Source organism: Triturus cristatus, chromosome 7 (assembly GCF_964204655.1).
Source record: "Triturus cristatus chromosome 7, aTriCri1.1, whole genome shotgun sequence".
NCBI lineage: Eukaryota > Metazoa > Chordata > Amphibia > Caudata > Salamandridae > Triturus > Triturus cristatus.
Window position 1 is genome coordinate 1,383,410,948 of NC_140590.1, and position 21,753 is coordinate 1,383,432,700.

At 43.7% G+C, this 21,753-nt stretch overlaps 1 protein-coding gene across 1 annotated transcript in view; it reads right to left on the minus strand.

Annotated features, from left to right (window-relative positions):
- GGT7 (gamma-glutamyltransferase 7) overlaps positions 1-21,753 on the minus strand; it is a 278,286-nt gene that overhangs the window by 111,843 nt on the left and 144,690 nt on the right. The window contains exons 4-7 of the mRNA XM_085619105.1: positions 17,879-17,996; positions 16,345-16,412; positions 4,156-4,229; positions 1,616-1,809 (exon numbers count right to left, since the gene is read on the minus strand). Of these exons, the coding sequence (XP_085475231.1) occupies positions 1,616-1,809; positions 4,156-4,229; positions 16,345-16,412; positions 17,879-17,996 (454 nt within the window). The remainder of the gene's footprint in view (positions 1-1,615; positions 1,810-4,155; positions 4,230-16,344; positions 16,413-17,878; positions 17,997-21,753) is intronic.

The following is a 21,753-nucleotide window of genomic DNA, read 5'->3' on the forward strand; positions in this document are numbered from 1 at the left end:
GCCAGAGGATTTCTACTGTGCTTGTCCTCTGATGAAGATTTGGTTTCAAAGTTTTAAAGGTTTTTTTTGCAAACAATGAAACGTGTGATATAATGATAGGAATATGTTGTTTCACCTAGTACATTAGAAACTTGAAAATATTTCAGTAGCTTAGAGAGAGCTTCCAAGTCTGGATAGACTTACTGTTTTTGGAAATCGTACTTTCATTTGGGACATTCTCACCAGGCACTAACAGGTAGAAAACATACTGAATAAAATGTATGTATTCAATAAAGAGAAGTGGCAAATACCAGTGAGAATCTTTAGATTTTGGTAATCTTAGACCCCCAGTTGTGCACTTGAGACTCTTTATGGTTCCTGATGATCACAACTGTTTTGTAGCTCTCCAGTCAACAAATACCCTTTAGAGCTGCCGCAGACGACAGCGTCTTCCTGTAATGTCAGGTTTCATTCAAAGAACTGATAACAGAAACCACCTTTTTGTACTTTAGATTTACTCTTTATCCCTCAGTTTACAAATCTTAAATTCCCAACTACCTTTGCTTTTTTCCTTGCTTCTCTTGTTCTTTTTCAATTGGTGAAATAGCATCGACACCAAAACTAAGAATTCAACCACAAGACCTGTTTCCCGAACAAGTAAAATCACTGACAAATGCTTATTTTCTAGCATCCCATCTTGAAAATACAGAGGTTTAATTTTGGCCTTTTTACATTATTAACAAACACAAATCATGGTACAGGGTCACCAAAGCATATTGCTGAAATGCTGCAGTTAAACGAACACTAAGGGCCTGATTATGACTTTGGCGGTCCTACAGAGGGGGTGGCAACGCGCTGCTTGCTGTAGTACCTTCAAAGCCGTGGTGCAACCGCCCGCCAGGTTAGGAGTTAAATCCTGGTCTGGTGGGCAGACCTGCGGCAGTCTGAACGGTGGCTGCTGTTAGGCTCATAGAAGAGGCTAACATGCAGACCTCCTCCGTCAGCGTGTCGACTGCACCTTCTTGCACAGAGTGGCATGCATGCCACACTGTGCAGGAACTGGGGATGCAAATCCAGGGGCACTACATGTGCCCCCTCTCGCATACTCCCCAGGCCAGGAGCGTCAGGTGGCCCTGTTAGGGCCCCCTTAGTTGCCTCTCTGTCACCCTTTTCATGGCGCGCTCACTGCCATGAAATGGGTGGTGGACAGGCAACTTGTAATATGCTTGGCGTGCCGCATCGGCACCACCTGAATATTGCTGCCCTCATCAGCACTGCCTCCATTGCACAGGATCCATGATCCTGGCAGAGCTGGCAGTCTCATGGAGGTCTGACCACCACACTCAAAATACTGTGAGCGGACCCGCATTGTAGCGATGGTCGGACCGCCACCACGAGTACGGCAGTTTACTGGACCATCGTACTCAGGCCCTAGGAGTCCTGAAGGTTCACTAAAACCATGCTAATCCAAAATCAGACATTGAAAAAAAGACACAAGAGGGAAAAAAACAATGAAAGTCATTTTTCCAGTCTCCCAGCCGTGTGCATTTTTCATGTTTTAACAGACTGCTATGCTCTTTGATTTGAAAGCTACAGCACATTCTATCCATAGCAGTGAATCATATAGCAAACTCACCTCTGACACCATATCCTGTGTTAAGTTGCTGTTGTAAAAAGCTGAAACGCCTTTGGAGCCAACAGATTCTAAAATGTCTGCCATCTCTAGCCACCGCATGAACATTCCTGGCAGCAGAGGGTGTCCTTCAGGCAGAAAAGTCTCTCGAAATTGGTTGGAAAGGTTCAAGACTTTGTGTTCACTGAGTGCTCGGGCTGTAAAACAGTAGTAGCAATCAAAAGTTGAGAGTGTGCGAGACTTTAGGTGAGTAGACCACTTGCAGTTATAGGCAACTGCCTCACGTATAAACCCCCATAATATGCCATTCACATAAAGCATACTCCACTGAACCTTCAAAGTTAAAACAAATTGAATTTTTTAAATTTTCATTTAGATATTAGTTACACTCAGGCTTTTTTTTAAAGCATGTCAACTAAATGCTTCACGCTGATTTGTTTCACACAAGACAAACATCTTTATGGATAGCATTCTTCAGTATCAACTTGCCATTTAAAGTTTAACACTATAACATTCTTGTAGCATTTGTTTAGAGTACCTACAGATATACATTTTGTGATTCCCAATTCCAACCTCTATGGGGTAAGTTCAGGTTAAATACCCCATTTAAGATCAGTAGCAGGAAGTTGTTCGGGTGTATATTGTAATAGGTATAGTATTGTTACTATGACATGCAACATACATTTTAAAATGCATACCGGCCAGCCACGTATTTTAGCTCTTTAACATGACATCACATGACAGAATGCACTTGACATTTCAGACCACCAAAAGAAACATGACCAGCACTCTAGCCATACATTTCCGACCTCAGTTATCATATCATGTGCTGCTTTCCTAGTGTATAATAATCTTTTATTCTTCCCCATCAAACTAATTTCAGGTTAAATAGTATTAGGGGCAAATAGTATTTCCTCAAAAAAAGACTCAACAAAATGTTGAAAAAAGTCTGTCAAAAACCGACAGAGGGGTAGCTCTTTCTCTGGATCAGAACTAACTGGTGCGGAAAGAAAAGAACTGACGTCAGTGCGCTGAGGTGGAGGCTATATAGGTGACGCAGACGTCACTTCTGGTGCATACAACACCATGCAGAGCCAATCGACGCCAGCTACCGGCGCACAGGGGTACTGTTTGTGCAAAAATCTTCAGGATTCAGTCTGACGCCTGGGAATTCAAAGCTAAGGAATTTGCGGTTAGATGTCTCCATCAGATAAGCTGTAATCAAGGGAAAAGTAAACAATTTCGTTTTTAAAAGTGGCAGGTTTTCATCCAGGGCAAGAGAACTCTGTAAGGGCCACTTTGCTGCATCCTTTAAAGAGTCCCCTAAGGGGCCTGCTACATACCCACAATGGCCGACAACACAGAAGAGGAAGGATATAGCAGAACTCCAAAAGATGTTTTCCCTTGCACAATGTATGGAACCAACTTAGAGAATGGGATAGGCTGAGCTGAGGGGCAAGACACCTGGATAACTAAGTGCTAGAGAGAAGCAGGGCAGATCAGCTACTACTGAACATTAACCACTCGCTCACAACATCTGAGGAAGCAAGGAAGAGTGTGTGGGAACACAGATACCTTAGAGGCTAGTAAATCAGATACAGAGAGGATTCCGCTGGATATATCCAGAGACTGCTTATTAAAGGTTTTACCTTAAGGTTTTCAGATTTTCATTTCTTGATCCAACTTTGCAACATAAGACAAACCCCTGGCCTACAATTCTTTTTATATAGCCACTGGGTTGTTTAATGAAGTATGCAAAAAAGTGATGGATGGATTGCTTAAATTAATCTTAACCACTCTTAATTACTTGTACCGCATCCCAGTTCCACGCCAGTGAGGACCTGGCGTGGCAGTTGCAGGCTTGACCGCTCCCATTGGAGCAGGGTCAAGACTGATATGCATATCACTGGGCCCAAACTGAGGTGGTATGGTGTGCAAAATAACAATGCACTGAGATGTGGCCGGAGTAATTTCCAGTAGCTGAGAATAATTTAAGCATTCCTTCTATCACTTTTTGTATACTCAGAGGTTGCTTCGGCACAACATAAAAGCTTGGCCTTTTACATAAAAATACAAGGGACACAGCCAATTTAAGGTCAGACCTACGGTATAACGAACTTCTTTATTTAAGGGAAAATCTATTCTTTCTTTATAAAAAATAAAAGTTGCTCACTTCAGCGACCTCCCAATGGAACTTTCATTTCTTTTCTTGTGCCTCCACAGAGATGAAAATAGAATTTTAAAAGGCAAAGTACAGCTGTGTGCCTATTGATAGCCACTTCCTCGACAAATATAATGCTGTATGTTGGGCTGTGTGTGGTCACAGAGCTTTGATTAAATATAGTGTGCGGTAGAGTGGTACACTAATCATGGCAGCATGAACCTCTTTAGATCAAGCGGAATAGTTTGAAAGAAAACCGTAGTAACAAAAAGTGTGGCGAAAACTGGCTGGTAGATGCCTTGACCAGGATGACTTAGCTGTTCAGGTTATATCAAAACACATATACTGTCATAGTGAGAAACAAATATTATTTTATGCTCACCCAAATCATGTGTGACATTGAATCCATCGCGTGCAACGCCTGCAACCAAAGACATCAGTTCTGTCCAAGGCAGTCTGGTGAAGAAAACAACTTAGATTGAGTAACTAAACTCCCATTGCAGGAATACACCTCATATCTCTGGTTAGAACGAACCCTTTCATCCAGAAATCAATCATTGTCTGAAGTTACTTGCTAATTTTGGGTAATTGGTGTTAAGAGCAACTGCAGGTCCACAGTGAGGAGCCAAATATTTAGCAACCTTATTTTCTAATATCAGAGGCACCCTCTTTGGTCAATACATTTGAAATAAATAGCTGATTAAGTTTTAGAATTTAAGATTGCAAGTTTATTTCTACCTCTTTACTTGGCATGTTTCTTCCATGATCAGGAACTCTTTTATGATGAAGTGTAATTCTTAAGTTATCAAACATATCATACACAAAGTCAATAAAGCAGATAGTGTGGAAAGATGTGTCTGTCACTCTAGTGGGAGCGCAAGGTTGACATTTTAGATCAATCACTAAAAGGCCATATTTTCAAGATGGGCTGGCAGCTAAAGCTTATATAACATTGCACATTTCTCTTGGCTCAAGTTTATTTTGCAATACTAAGCTTCTGAATAAAAGGATTTTTACATGTTTACATGATGCAAGCTCGGTCTAGAGCTATTGGAGAGCTTAACATGAGCACCAGTTACATTACACAAGGTCAGAATCATTTGTGGCGGGGGCATGGTGAGATTAAGTTATTTGCCCAGAGTTGCATGATATTGAGCCCATGCTGGGATTTGAACATGGTTTCCCAGTTCCAAAGTTGGCAGCTCTGGCCGTAATTTGGTTCAACAGGGACCCTCTAGCTTTGGTTTACTTAGCTCTGGTCGTAATGCCCCCAAGGTTCCTTAACTTCATTAAAGACCTTTCTGCTGGATGCTATCCATACTTGCAGATTCTTCACCTCTTAAATCTCATTCAGGCACCAGACTAGCTCTAGAAAGTTGAAATAGCTCTCCTGCCCACAAAGGAGGTGCCTTGTTTCAGAAACCCCACTCAATATAGCATCATGGAGCTGTAGAAGGTGTCAGTCCTGCACACTGATGTCAGTTCCCAGTCCCTTTTTCCACACTGTCACAAGTGGAGACAAGGCTGACAACATTGACAGAAACTGCAATTTATCACAACTAACTTGGGAACTTATTAAAAGTAGCATAACCATTCCTCTGAATGGGGAGGCTGGCAGGACTGATGAGGAATCTGCATGTAGATAAAGTATTCATCTGAAAGCTTGTTAGCGAAAGTCAGCAACTTGTTCTTTTTATGGGTACTTCCATTTGAAGATTCCTCATCTCTTTAATCAATCAGTACCTCCAAGGTGGTGGGTCCGAGGAGATGGTCAAGTGAGGATGTTCTCTAACACAGATCTGGCAAAATGGCCATCATTGCAGACTTAAGAGATAAAGCAACAACGCCTGATAAAAGTATGAAAAGCCCTGCTGCAGCCCAGCAGATATCCAGGACAAACATCCTTGGGCACAGAGAAAAGAAGAGTAGATTCAAATAAAACACTCTCCGCAGTCAGTCCTCGCAAAGGAGATAACCTGAGCACTGTGCTGAAATAGTTTGTTCAAAACTGAGGAACCAGAAGGATGGGAGAAAAAGTGTAGAGAAACTGAAGCCACCCTTAGGCAGAACCCATCTCCCGGGATTCCAAGCTGAGGGAACTGTAGAGTGCAGAAATGTGGACAATGGGAGTTCTTGTGAGTGACGCAGAGGTCCACCGAAGAGTTGCCCCAATTAAACCACATGAAGATGCCACTTGTAATCACCACAATGACTACTATCGTGATCAACAGCCTGCGCCTTCAAGGACCCTGCCACGTGGTTCACAACCAACCAGATATCACGGGCACAATAAATATGTCTACCACTGTTTCAGTTTAGATCAGCGCTTTGAACTATGTTTTGTGCTAGTTTACCTTGCGCTGTGCGATCACTCACCCCAGAGAGCACTATAAACCTGTTTTGTAGACCTTATTTATATAGTTGACAATTGTACATATGTTGTCTGTTTAATTTGATATTTGAATACATTTAAAAAGACGAAAAAATTGGGTCTCCATTTTTGGACAAATCATTTAGGAAATATTACTATATCAAAATGTATAATTCATTTTTTTAATAATACCTAGTTGGACCTTTGTTGCTTTTCTGTAAAACTGCTGATGGAAGGCAAGACTTTTTTTGCGTGCCAGGCGGTTAGCTCAAAGTTCTTCAATCATTGAGCTGACTGCCCAACCAAGGGAGGAGACATTGATCACTACAGTGGCCATTTCTGGTTGAATCACAGATGGGCTTCCCCCATGTAAAATGGTCCTTCATAACCCACCAACTCAGGTCTTGAGCAGCTTCTGGGGAAATACAAATGCTGTCTGTCTGAATTCCCCAGTGCTAGGTCCACTGAAAATGGAGACACCACTCAAGTGCACGCATCATTCTCCAAGTGCGAGGAACCAGCAAGATGCTAAATAAAGACAAGCAAGCTAAAAAAGTGGAGGGCTTTCAGGACAGGAAGAGCAACTCCCTCCTGAAACATCAGATATAGCCCTGAATATCCCAAAAATGCTGTGGAGGCAGCAGGTCTTGGGTGAGACAGTGTGACTCAATGAAAAGGAGATACTGTGAAAACTAGAGATATGACTTGGGGAGGGGGCACGGGTTGATTGAAAACCCCAGCTTGAAGATCAGACTGATTGTGGCCTGCATGTGGTCCAACACCAGAAGATGTATCTTGTTCACAGATATTACCTGTGTGGAGACTTGAGGAGCTGATGTTATTTCAAATGAAAAGGACTGCAAGTTGATCATTGGTGGAGCCTACCACAAAACACAGGTACTTGCACGGCAAGGGGCACCATTTAGATTTTCAGTTCCAGAATCAAAAGGACCTGCACCAGAAAAAATATTTTGAACTCCTATTTGCAGAGAAAGATATTCAGAATAGGAAAGTTGAGAATGGGGCAAAACCACCATCTTTTTTTACAACAAGATAATAAAAGAAGTAGCATCCCTGCTCGATCTCATTCTCTGAAACAAATTGCATGGCCTCTTTGCTAAACAGAGGGAGAAACTTCTACTGCAGAACGAGGGTATAGACTGAGGAGACAGAAGAGACAGGGGATAGGAGAAGACAGTCCTGCAGGGGAAGGGCATATCCTTGCTCTACAATCTGGAGGACCCATCAGTCATGGACGATGGACAGCCAGTGCTGTAAAGTAAAGAACACCTTTCCCCTGACAGGCTTCAATTACTCCTTCAAGGGTGACTTAAAGAGGTTTTGTGGGAGAGGCCAGGGAGAACAAAGAATAGGACTGTAGTTGCTGCCCTTGAAGGGCTTTGTAGACATCATGACCCTTGGTAGTTGTTAAAGAATTTGTCGGTCTGCTATATGGGCTGCGATAGCTGGCACCACTGAAAATGCAGACCCCATGATTATCCTCTGAAATTTCAGTATTGTTAGTGAAACAGGTGAGTAGGGGAAGACGGTCTTAAGGTCCGAGCTGCAGCCTGGACTTTTTTTAAGCAATCCAGGGCAGAGTCAACATTATTCTCACAGGGCATGCTCCATCAAATGGCATGTCTAAAAGGTTGGCCTGGAGATCACCTGAAAGCAAGTGGAACTCAAACATGTGTGGCAGAGTATGGCAACAAAAGCAACCATGGATCACCCATGAATCCAGGCCATGTTTCGCTCTACTTATCACACATGATCACAGCAAGAAAGGCACAAACGTGGTTGGCGAGGTTCGGAATGACCATCAGGGACATTTCCCAAATAGCATGGGAATAATGGCCCAGAACACCTAGATTACTGACGTAGATCTTTAAAAATCTCTGGCAAACTAGGAGGACTGAGGAGCAAAGAAATGTTTTGACTAGAAACCAAGATGTTCTCACATCACTGGACTGCTAATGAGTCTTTCTCTGGTGCAATCCCAAACCTCTGGAATTTGCCTCTTGAGGACATTAGATGCACTCATCACCTACTTTTGTTATTGAAACACTTATTATGCACCTTTTTACACTTCACCTGAACAAGGATTGCCCCCTCTTACTCAATCCTTAACCTTTAACTATATTCTTACATTTTTGGTCTTTAAGTGTAAGTGTCTCAACACATTCACCATAACTATGCACTATACAGCTTCATCTTCAATTGCATAATGATAATTACATCTATTAGATTGATTTTATTATTTGGGGTCTAGCCCTGCGTCTGATATGCAAGGCCAGTGACAGGCTGTTGAACTGTTTCTAAAGCATCGACCGTGACGCTAGGAGCCCTGTAGCAACTTTAGACACAATAAACCTGAAAATTTCATGGTACTGTTTTTTGGGATATGATCCGGGAGGACATTTGCACAAACACAGCACATATCATCTCGTTACTTTTTTATTACACCAGATCGCTATGGAACTGCTGGCCACCATGCATTCCTGGCAATGAACTCTGTATTGGAACAGTAAGCAAAAGCTGATATATGTCTTATTTTTTGTATGTCTTACTTTTCCGAGTAAAACAGAGAAAACTGCAAACATTTCAAATTCCCAAAGCTGTACATGGTGCTAAAGGCACCATGTACAGCTTTCAAGTATGTGTCTTGGGCTAACCACGAGACAGTCTATGTGTAAAGTGTAGTTTCTGACAGCAGGACGCACTGGGACGGACTAAAGGCTAGAGCACCCATAACATGGGCATAATGAAGTGTGAGATCTTCCTGAAGCAGCAATTAGGGACAAATAATAGGCCAACAGATGACCTTTCCCTGAAAAGAAGAATTTGCAATCCTCACCCCAGCTATCCACCATATGACAGTTGTCAGGAAGTTCTCTTTGAATTTCCCTCCTTACTGCACTGTCTTGGTCTCTGCCCTCCAGCTACAGAAATGCAGACAATACACTTCCACTGTCTGGGAAGCTATGCTCACCCTCATCTTGTGGCCGAGGATAGACTTTTTGACTGTTTGTAGGATCTATTGAAAAGTCCCTAAAATAGTAGTATCTCACTTGTAAATAATGATGTTCTTTTCTAAAGCTTTCATGCAGTCTCAAGATTCTACTCGATATTCTTTAAATCCTGCATGAGAATTTAGACCCTGACTTAAAGCTTCTGATTGTCCCCGGTCTTTTTTCTTTGAACGACACTCTGCTGACTTTCCATTTTGTGCATGCCTACTGTCTCGGAGTACAACCTACTCTAAGGCATGTGCTTGTTTGCATTAATCTCTACTATTCTTTTTCAGGAAATTGCCCAGACCTCATCTCAAAGATCATGACATTTGATCCTCTGAAAGTCATACCAAGCAAGCTAGCAAAACCTAATCTCCTCTAACCCATCTACTAATCCCATCAACCATTTCCATGAACCTGCATACCTCTACACTAATGATCACACTTAGCCCCTACTAATTTAATTCACCATAGACAGTGGAGTAAATGCATGGAATGGTCTCCAACACAGCACATGACTAATCCCCGTAACCAATAACAACCAATAAGCACTTGATTATTCACTAACCTTGGAAGTAGCGTTCTAACTTGCACACAGTGCTTCAACACCTCATCAGGGGTAGTAATCGCTATATAAATGCAATTACAAATACATTTCATTCTTGCAGAGGCATTTTTAATTAACACTTTTACTACCAACATGCTAGCTCACCCATGCAACTTTGGAGCGCATAATTGGAATGAGTACAACGGTGCTCAATACTGTCACACTGTGAGCAAACTTTCTGTATCTTTGCAAGTACACACAATGGCCTGTGTCGCTTTGGTAAGTGGTGGCTTTGTGATTGAATTTATATAGTGCTTAATACACAAAGTAGGTACTGAAGCACTTTAAGAATGTGCTCCAGTGCCGACCTCCAAGCAAAGCTCAAATTCTCTGACTCTTCACAGGGTAGAAGTTCTGAGGCCACTGGTGCTTCTCTAGTCTACTGTCTGGAGTGTTTCTCAGACCGTATCTGAGGCTGGGCTGAAACATCCAGATCACTGTTGCCAGCCAACCTTAGTCAAAACCTCAGTTTTCAGGAGATAATTCCACTCAAACTCAGATTGCAGGTCATACCAGTGTACAGAGTGAGCCCCTCCGACCTTCCTAAATTGTCTTGAGCGTGAAGCCTAATTGCAATGTGGAGACCCGACTGTGTATAGTGAGAGTATGGAGGTAGGACTGTTTATCTTCTTTTCTAAGAGGTTGAGCATTACTGTCATAAAATAGAACAACCACTTCAATCCGAGTAGAGTTTTAATCTTTAATAAATAAAATCTGCTGGCTTGGGTTGTGCTTAAAGAACAAGTAACTTATCCTCTGTAATGTCTTATCTAATAGCCACAAAATGCTTACCTTAGAATTATCCCACGGCGTCAGACTGGATCCTTAAATTTTTCGTGAGCACTACCTCTGCGTGCCAGCAAGTGGTGTTGATTGGCTCCACATATAGTCATCGGCGCCGTCTGTGCCGGAAGTGGCGCCTATATAGTTGTCACCCAGGTGCTCTGATGTCAGTTTCTGTTCACGACTTTCTATGCCTGAAGTGCGGAGCCACAAAGAACACTGACCACTGTTATGTGAAACTAGGGCCCTGAAAGAGGCAAGCCCTGTCCCTGGAAATCCGTTCTCAGAGTGGGGATAATGGGTGGGTTGTTAAGGAATCTGCGGCTAGATAGAGTCTCTACCCAATAAAGTTTTACCAAAGGTAAGTAACTTGTTCATCTGATAGAGACTTCAAGCTGCAGATTCCTTACCGGAGAATAGATACCCAAGCAATTCCTCCCCAGAGGCGAGTCTGTGAAGCAATTTCACACCAAAAGGTCCTGCAGAACCGAACGGGCAAAGTACCCGCCCTTACAGACCTTACTGTACAGGCAGTGGTGCTTAGTGAATGTGTGCACAGAGGCCTACGCTTCTGCCTGACAAATATCCAGAACCAGAACTCCACGTGCTAATGCAGTGGTCATAGCCTTTGCCCTCATGAAATAAGCACACAAACCCTCAGGGGGTTGCTTCTTGGCCAAAGTGCAGCAGATTTTAATACAGAGCACAATCTATCGGGAGCTGGTCCCTTTCTGCACGGCCTTTCCTTCTTGGGCCCGACATACCCCATGAAGGGTTGATCGTCTACCCGGAATGGTATTTTGCGCTCAAGGTAGAATGACAATACTCTTTTTGGGCCCAGCCGGTGGAGTCTCTCCACTTTCTTAGAGAGATGAGGTGGAGTATAAAAGGTAGGCAAAGTGATGGATTGGCCTACGTGGAATGGGGTGAGTACCTTGGAAAGAAGGAAGCTCGGGTAAAAACAAAATGTAAGGAGGCTGAGAGGACAGTGCCTATAGCTCACTGACTCTCTGGCAGATGTAATTGCCGCCAGAAAGGCCATCTTGATGGTAAAGAACCTAAGAGGTCAAGAAGGAAGTGGCTCAAAGGGAGTGCACATTAAAAAAAGTAAGAACCAGGTTTAAGACCCATAGAGGCATAGCAAAGGGAAATGGAGAACGTGCTGCCGACCTTTAATTAACCTATTTACAATAGGGGCTTGAAGAGAGAAGGCTGATCTGGCAGCCGCAGCAAAGCAGAGATGGCAGATAAATAACCCCTCAGAGGGCCCAAGAAGAGCTCTGCTAGGCCAGGGATAGGATAAACAGAACAGCCTGAGAAAGGGGATCAGATTAGGGGGGGGCAACCTGTTTCTCAGCAGTATTCCAACGGCCAGTGTATACTGTCTTGGATGAGGGACGCCGAGCTGCCAAGATAACATCACAGACTTCTGGCGGAAGGTCATAAGCTGTCAACAATCCCTGCTCAATCTCCATGCATGAGGGTAAAAGATTAACAGGTTCGGGTGGAGAGCCATCCCCTGTTGCTACAACAGAAGGTCCTCCCTAAGGGGGAGCCTGATCAGAGGACCAATGGCCATGCTGAACAGCTTGGGATGCCAAATTCTCAGAGCCAAGTCTAGAGCCACAAGGATAACTTTGGCCCAGTCATTCCTGATTTTTTTTAAACTCTGAGAAGAAGTGGTATGGGCGTAAAGGTGTACAGGAGGCCTGACCTTTATTCGTGATGAAAAGTGCCTGTGAGTGATAGCTGCCTTGAAAACTCCAGCACGGGCACTGCACCTTCTCAGCAGTGGTGAATAGATCTAACGAAGGCTCTCTCTACTTCTGAAAGAGACCTTGCACCACTTCTGGGTGGAGATGCCATTTGTGATCTGCAAGGCATCTTCCGATGAGCTTGTCTGCGATGGTGTTCAGAGAGCCCACCAGGTGTTGCACCACCAGGGATAGACCAAGAGTACACAACCCTACCCCATCCTGCCCAGTTTGCTGCAGTACCACATGGGGTTCTCCATGAACACCTGCACTAGCTTTCCTTTGATGGAGGGTAGAAATGCTTTCAATGCATGTCGGATCACTTGGAGCGCCAGCGGGTTGATTTGGAGTCCGGACTTTGCTGCAGACCAGAGACCTCTGATCTACACCTCTCCCAGGTGGCCGCCCCATCCCAAGAGTGATGCATCTGCCACTAATGTCAGGTCTGGTCGAGGAAGTGAGAGGAGTCTGCTGTGACCCAATCGCGGTTTGTTAGCCACCACTTTCGATCTTTTGTAGTGCCCTCCAAGATCTGGACCATGTTGGAGAGATTCCCCTGATGCTGCGTCAACTGGGCCTTCATGTCCCATTGCAGAGCCTGCATATGCCAGCGGGCATGTGTCACAAGCAGGATGCAAGAGGCCATGAGACCTAGCAGCCTCAAGGTATCATATCCTGAATATCCTGGGCTCCCCAATTGGCAGGATAAGCCCGAAACTGCACTGTGTCCAGAAGAGCTCTGGTAAAAGGGGGTGTCTGACAGGGAGACTTTGCCATGTTGATAGTGAACACCAGCGAGTGCAAGAAGTTTGCCGTAGTCTGAAGGTGGCAGACTACTGCTTGTGGCTAGTCCGCCTTCAAAAGCCAGTCATCGAAGTAGGGGAAGACTGGATCCCCCGACCTTACCTTTGTGAACACCTGAGCCCCTCAGGCCCTGGTAAGGCCAAAAGGGAGCACAGCAAACTGAAAGTGCACTTGGCCCACTGTGAACCGCAGGTAACTTTTGTGGGTAGGCAGGTCTGGGATGAGGAACAATGCGTCCTGCAAGTCCAACCCTACCATCAAGTCTCCCGGGTCCAGGGCCGACAGAACCTGGGCGAGCAGGAGCATTCTGAACCTCTCTTTTTTCAATAAGAGGTTGAAAAGGCGCAGGTCTAGGATAGGACGAAGACCTCTGTCCTTCTTTGGCACCAAAAAGTGATGGGAATAACAACCATAGCCTACTTCTGATGCAGGCACCCTCTCTATGGCTTCCTCGCCCATGAGAGCCTTTACCGAAGGAGCAATGGTCCTCCGTCAGCTGATCGTAAGTCGGTGGCTCGGTGGTCACAAAGGGGAGGGAGTAGCCCCTCTGGTGATATTTAGCCCGCAGCGGTCTAATGTCACTGACTGCCAGTGGGGCAGGTGATGGTGTATCCCGCCTCCCACTGGGTACGTATGGTGGTCAGAGAGAAAATTAAAGAGGCTTGGAAGCATCAGCTGCCTGCAGGGTGGTGGACTGACCTGAAAGCTGGCAGCCTGCCTCACGAAGTCTGAGGGACTGGTGCCCACGGCCAAAAAAGACCCGGAAGATACTTCACCTTGGTGGCTTGGAGGGAATGAGTGAGGCTGGAGACCACTTCTGTGGCCACAAAATAGGCATATGGCGTATAGGGGTTGGCAAGGGGTCACAGACAAGCCCAAGGACCTGGCTGTAGCACTGAATCCGCCTTCTCTCCAAAGAGGTGAGAGCCATCAAAGGGCATGTCCATGAGGAAAATCTGGCCATTCCCTAAAAAGTCTGTCGTTTTCAGCCAGGTGTGGTGCCGCAAGGACAGCAAGTCGGTGTTTTGAACCAAAACCTTACGGTGAACTTTGCTGCATTTCACCAATCAGCAATAGCCTGGGTAAATATGGCTCGGGGCTCTTCCAAGGACACAGGCAGCACTTGCACAACAGAGTCACATATCGTTTGGGAATAACAGCCCTGTAGGCACGCGATGTTCACTGGCCGCAGTGCCAGGCTGGCAGAAGAGAACATTTTCTTACCAAAGTTATCCAGCCTCTTGGATTCCCTATCCAGTGGAGTGGTAGGAAACACACAGGATTAATTCTTGACTTGGAGGATCAGACCACCAAGCTCTCCGGGGTGGGGTGCTGGATAGGGAAACTGGCATCCCCAAGAGCGGGGCGATGGCGGCGGGTAATCGTTTTATGTACAGGAGCCCTTGTGCAGGGCCTGTGCCAGTCCCCAATTAGGATGTCTCTAAGGGCTTCATTGAAGAAGAGTAGGGGCTCAGAAAGGGAGACTACCGCCTGAAGGACTTCCGTCAATATGTTCATCTTAACTGCCATTGTGGGCAACTGAAGGTCAAAGACCTCAGCTGCCCTATGCACCACCAATGCAAAAGAGGCTCCCTCCTCCGTAGCCACGGTAGGAGGAGAGGCCAGGCCAGTGTCAGATGAGGTGTCTAACCCACTGGCCTCTGCCAGTTCCTCGAACCAGTTGTCCTGTTCAATATATGGGAGCTGGTGACCATAAGGGTCGATAGACCCCTCCCATTTGTCTATCTATACAGGCCTATCAAACAAATATGGCACGGGCTCCGCCCCAGGAACCATGGACTCAGTTGGCACTGGAGTCGCGTCGTAAGGTGCCCATTTGACTCCGTGTTGGAGTCGGGAATAACGATGGGGGCGGTGCCGCCTAGGTGCGTCGGGGTGCTGCCACTGGAGTGAGCACTGTGGAAGGGCTTGGTCTTGCCAGCGGCTCCACTCCAGGGCCAACAGGAGATCAATGGGGACAGACTGGCACCAAGGGCGAACCCGCAGGTGTGGGTCCAGTAGGGCCCCTCCCACACCCGTGGGGCTTGAAGGGGCTCTAGAGGGTTTGGGCCACCCAAATATGAGGCGCATGGCCTCACAGAACTGCTTCCGCTTGGGGAGGGTCACTCCAGTTCTAGGTAAATCGGGGAAGCGAAGGGAGGACCTGGGAGCAGTTTGTGGCGATTTGCTGAGCCTGGATTGCTGATGACTTCGACAGCTGCGTCGAAGTCAAAGACCTCTTCGACTTACTGGGCTTCCTAGGTTCGTGGGACTTCCGTGAGGATTTCTGAGTGCGATAAAAACTGTCGGAAAGTGCGCCGCGAGCAGTCCTGGGACCTTCCACGCGATCGGGAAGTTGAGCGTTGGAGAGTCGACTTACGTTGAGCGGCGAGGAACTGGAGGTAGCGCTCTCACAGCACCTTGGAATGCATGGCACGGCAGTCCTCGTAGGTCCTGGAGTTGTGGTCCCGCCCGGGTTTCTGTAAACCCGCTCCAAGCACCACAAACACACCAAGTGGGGGTCTGTCACCGATATTTGCATGTGAACGGCACCACATGGCTTGAAACCAGCCGATTTCTTGGGTGACATATCCTCACACCAGGGGAAAAAATTCTCAAAAACATTTAACAAAATGTTGAAAAAACCAAGTCAAAAAGTGACTGTGGGGTAGCTCAGACCGGATCAGTGCTATTTGGCATGGAAAGGAAAGAACTGACATCAGCGTGCTGCGGTGGCGACTATAAAAGTACCCCACACAAGTCTCTTCTGGCACAGAAGATGCCGAGAAGAACAACGTCACCTACTGGTGTGCAGAGGTACTGCTGGAAAATCTTCCAGATCCAGTCTGGCGCCTGGGGATAGTCTAAAGTAAGGAATCTGCGGCTAGAAGATAAATGTGGTCATAATTTAGGAACGAAAAGTGAAATTACAACACAAGAAGCAAATTACAATCTTTTTGATTTCGGACCAGAACTCAGTGCTTCTGGATGAAAAGCAAATACTGACCCTTGTTAGAGGTAAGGTTAGTACCAATAGGTGGTTAACTTTGCTTTCTATGTTATACAAAGGGGCTTAGTCAGTCCGGGAGTGAAACCTCCGGACCCTACCAAAGCAGGAAGTCAAATGTGCTCATTAGCGCTCAGAACTGTACATCAGATACACAGCTGGGGTGAACATTCCACAATTTAACAAGAAAAACAAAATAATACAACTGTAATTTAGGCCAGCATGACTTGCCTCCCATACAGCAGATGAGCCTGGTACACTCCTCTCAACATTCCTGGCACCCCCACCAAGAGACCAGGCTGTTGAAGACAACATAGAGAAACATATTTTATATCTCAGAAGTACAAAAACCACACGTTTTAGGAAAGGCAAAATGTGTGTAGCTAAGTACTAATACAGACAATTTCAAACAATTCGAGTATATATAATTCACAAAAGATACATGAATTATATTAATTTGCAATCATACATCAACTGCATTGCAGAATTCACAGGAACCTCGGAAATATTCTTTAAAATCCCTGGTTAATGTTGAATATATACTAGCCACCAAATTCATGGTTTATGAAATCTATATACAAATATTCTGAAGGGAAGCCCTACATCTGATTGGCTCGCCCAAATGCAAAATAAAGCAGATATGCAGCAAAAAGCAATCATTAGTAACAGCTCGCCACACAGGAGAAATGCAGAATTTTAAGATGATTAGTTGTTAAAATTTTGTGTTTGTTAAAAACATGGCGTTATGGTTGAAAAATACAAATAAATGATGCAATAATAACCACATTTATTATTGAAGCTATTCTCAGTGTAGATCTGTCACAGACTCGCTAAAAATAGGACAGCTAAAGAATTTTAGTGATTAATCAGAAATATATTAATATGATACAGGAATAGAAATTAAGGTTATCTAGCAACAATATTTAGTTCATTTTATTGTATTAACATCACAATCTTAGTGAACTCACTAGTGAGGTTTAGCCATTTTTTTGGGCTCGTGATGTTAAAAGGGACGCTGACAAATAAGTTGATGAGATAGATTTGGGTTGACGTCTTACTTCGAGCATAACGCACTTGTGCCACGACAAAAGTAGGGAATCACCATACTGTTGTTCATCTTCACTATGCCGAAAGATGGCTGCCTCAGGATTTCTCCGTTGGGCAATATATTTTTTTTATATCATCAGACCTTTTTTTATAATTGAATAAGTACCACTAGTGAATCTGCTAAGTTGTGTACTTTAGATAAGAAAAAAAATAAAATGTACAGGAGCTCCCATTTAGAGGCTTTTGTTAGTGGTCATCATAGACTACCTGCAGATAAGATAATTTTGCAGCTTTCCTAAAAAAGCCATTCTGTTATGCAGTGTGCACTGGCTCCAGAAGCTATCAATCAGTGTGTCTTGACATGCACTAGAAGACAGGTACTCCATGGAAGAAGTGCACAAGTCACCTGGCTCACAGGGAGAATACGAACAAGCAAAGGACTCCAGCTGTTGACCTACAACGGATAGGAAATAATACAGGGGCTACCCCTGTGACTTGACTGGTGTGGTTGTCACTTCGGTGTAGACCGGCACTTTAGGCGGAGCTATGGGAGAAATGCAAATCATTTAAGTACAATAAAAAATTCTGTTAATCAACAAATGAACTGTAACAAACTTTAAACTGACAACCAATACAAGCAGTGCTGTTGCTTGTCGTCCTTGGAAGCAAAATAAAAGACAAAGGAGCCCTGGCAAACCCTGTGTCCTTTGTGCCTCACCTTTGCCTCCCAACTGCTTTTTAGGCTCTCTTCTCGGATTGCAGAGGGGGCTGTCTCCCGGAAATCGATGACATTGCTCTCGTTGGTCCTGATGTCATGTACTATCATCACTCCGCCTCTGTAAATAGAAAATCATACAGAATAAGGTACGTACAGATCAACTCACTCATCATGGTCATATTACAGCAAAATAGAAAGTACCAGGATTATAAATTGTGGTATCACAGTAAAATATATCTGTGATCCAGAAGACAGACTAAATCAAGCAATTTTTTCAAAATGGCTTCACCGTTGCAGATGTAAAAGCGTTTGTTCCTCCAGCAACCTGCCAATTTTTAAGTGATCGCTGGAGTTGCAATGTTTTTCTGTCTTTGCTTCAAAGTCAGTGGCATAGTATTTGTGTTGAAACCTTCAACTTCAACAAAACATCAAAAGTTGTGCAGCATTTCGAGGTTGTTCAAATTGCCAGTGTTACATAACACATGCACAGATTGTTACTTGGTCCCTAGTACTCTGACCAGTTAAATCAAATTCAACATTTCTTTTTGCATTAAGTAGTCAATTATCTTGTTAGCAGTGCAGCATCATCAAGATGAACAGAATTAGAAATATTAAAGCTTCCCTAAACAAAAAGACTGATCAGTCACGAAAGTGAGAGATTTCTGTTGTAATACAAAGCCCATTAGCCGAGGTGTATATACTATTGATGGTTTATTTAAGCATAGTTACGTGGTAAGTTTCAGGTAAGTAGGTAGATGATAACAGATAGCCCCACCAGGAGCAGCCTCCCTGCTGCTCAGCCTGCATACTTCAACGGACACTCAGCACATCACCAGGCACCCATGCATTCTATGACATCACCAAGCATTCAGTATTCCATTCATCACCAAGCACTCCAGCACTCATCCTGGCTAAGCACTAGGAAAGCTGTAGCTAATTAAAAGAGATGGCAACAGTTAAGTCACAACAATTTCCTTATAGACTGGTGCAGAGTGGGTCACATCAGACAATGATGACATGTTGTTACCTCCTACAGTTCTACAACCATAAAAGAAATAGTTAAGTTGCAGAAATATCCAATCTCTCAGTTCCATTTTCTATTGGTCAAATGTAATGATTTCTTTAATATTGATGGCGAAGGACAGGCTTGGGGTGAGTGTAAATCATAAGTATTCTTGCACGTAACTATCTTGGAATGGAGTGACACAGCTTGGCTATAGGTGGAAAGATTACAGGTTTTGTTGTGAACTCTAGGAATTTAGTCAAAGAGGTTTTAGTGTTATGGACACACACAAACCTGAAGTTTCTTTAAGTAAGCTTTATTTCCAAGGTACAAAGGATGCATACAACTGCTTCTCTGCACTCCAGGTAACAACTGACACCAGGAGTTCTCTTACCACAAATGCTAGGCAACATGAAATCTCAAGCACGAGAGGGCACTCACGTATTGAGATTCCATGTTAAACTGTAATTGTGAAACTTACCACAATATTACACATCCCCCTTAATTAACAACAAAGAAACAAAAACATAAACATCAGCAAAAACTTCAACAAAAACAGCATTGAGTATGACCATGACACCACCCCCCCTTTTATATAATGAATATGAAAAGAAGAATATCTGAAATACAAAAGAGGAGTACCATTACTCACATACAAAATTTGCCAAAACTTTGGGTGTCTTAATAATTCATCCTGACCTGCTAGTTTTTAGTTATTTACTATTACCATATACCTCTGAATCAGCCACAGTTTCACCATTTCCTACTCCACTACCATCCACACACAAACCTGATCCAACACTTTCTTCAACCCTCTCACTCAAACTGTGGAATTATTTTCCTTTATCCTCACTCTTAACCTCTAACCACCAAAAGCGTTTCAGCTTATTCTCACCAATGTCCTTAACCTGTGGTTCTTCAGTGCGCAACTCAGGCCTAACAATGGCTAAACGACTCATATGGTGAATGCCACCATCATCGAGTTCCACTGTGTTTTTTATTACTTTAACTCTTTTCTTTGGCTCATTAAAGCGGCTTTGACTTTCACCCACTGACCTGCCTTCAAATTGACTTCCTTCACTTTGTTTCTTGCATCAAAATACACTTTGGTCTTTAACTGCGAAGATTTTATACAATCCTTAACGTTCTCCACATCTAAATCAACCATCCTACTTCTTTTTATCCAACCTGGATTCAACTTGTAATGAGGCAATATACCCCTCATGAGACAAAAAGAACCTTGACCCACCGTATCATGCGGTGTAATTCTGTATGTCCAAACCATCCTTTTCAATTCAAACTTCAAATCACTTCTCCATTTGATGGCAAGCTGGATAACTCCTTTAATCATTCTATTAATTCTCTCAACAATAGAATTCCCTCTTGGATGATACAGGGCTGTAAATTTCTGTTCAACTCCTAACTGTCTCATGAAATGTAACATTTCATCCAATTTAAATTGGACACCATTATCTGTTAACATAACAGCTGGAAATACTTCTCGTAGGAAAATTCCCTCAACAAAATCAATGACATTAGTTGTATTCACCTTATCCACAACATCCAATTCAATCCACCGGGTGAATAAATCCATCAACACAATGACATGCCAGATATTTCCATCTTTCCCTGTTATAGGTCCCATAATGTCCATGGCATCTTCTTCCCATGATAGGTTTGGGCAGCTTAAAGAGGACATAGGAGGGTTGAGGGTTTTAAGAGGCTTGTCAGCACATTCACATTCCACGTAACTTCTCACAAACCTTTCAACCTCTATGTCCATCCTTGGCCACCAATATAGCATATTTAATATTTCGTTTGGTTCTAGAAATTCCTGCATGTCCCTAGTGTCCTAAGCTAACCAGTTTGCTCCTAACATCATTTAGAGAAATAATCCTTTCCCACCTGAAAATAAAATCATCACAAAGGCTTAATTTGTTTCTAACCTCCCATAAGGCTTTCAGTTCATCACTACAATCCTTTCTTTGCATTTTTCCCAACCCTTCGTGATTTTATTTTTTACATCTAGCAAAACCTCGTCCTTGAGGTATGCTTCCATCCATTCTTCCTTTCTTATACATGATGAACTATTCACATCCAAAAGACAAGCCACAGAATATTCCCTCCAAGGGTCCTGTTAAACCTCTTTAAGCGATAGTGACATCCTGCTGAGAAGATCTGCAGTAACATTTCTGACCCCAGGAAAATACTGTACATCATACATAAAATCAAGTAACCTCATCGAGAGACGAGAAATTCTGACTGAAGCTCTTGATAAACCCTCTGTTGTCAAAAGTTTAGTCAGGGGTTTATGGTCTGAACGCAAAGTGAACTTTCGGCCCCAAATAAACTTTCGGAAGTTTTCCATTGCCCATACACAGGCCAATGTCTCCATCTCTATCACTGAATACTTTTCTTCTGTAGGGGATAGAGAGCAAGACGCAAAGGCAATGATCACTTCCTTACTGTGTGCAGACTTTTGTGACAATACACTACCTAACCCTGAACCACTGGCATCAGTGGTGATAAAGGTGTCAGCAGATGGGTTGAAACCTTGTATAATAGGGGAATTGATGATGGCTTTTTTAATTCCAACAAAACCTGACTGAGACTCTTCATTCCATTCAAAATGAGTGTTGTGTTTCATCAAAGCCCTCATCTTATGCGTTTTTTGTGAAACGTTTTCCACAAATTTTGCATAAAAACCGGCTAATCCCAGGAAGGAGCGTAATTCTTCCTTATTCCTTGGTGCAGGAGCCTTCAAAATAGCCTCCACTAACTTTTCTTTAGGGCTAATATCTGCTTCAGAAATTTCGTGGCCAAGGTATGTTATTTTTTTTTCTGCAAATTTACATTTTGAACTCTCCACAGA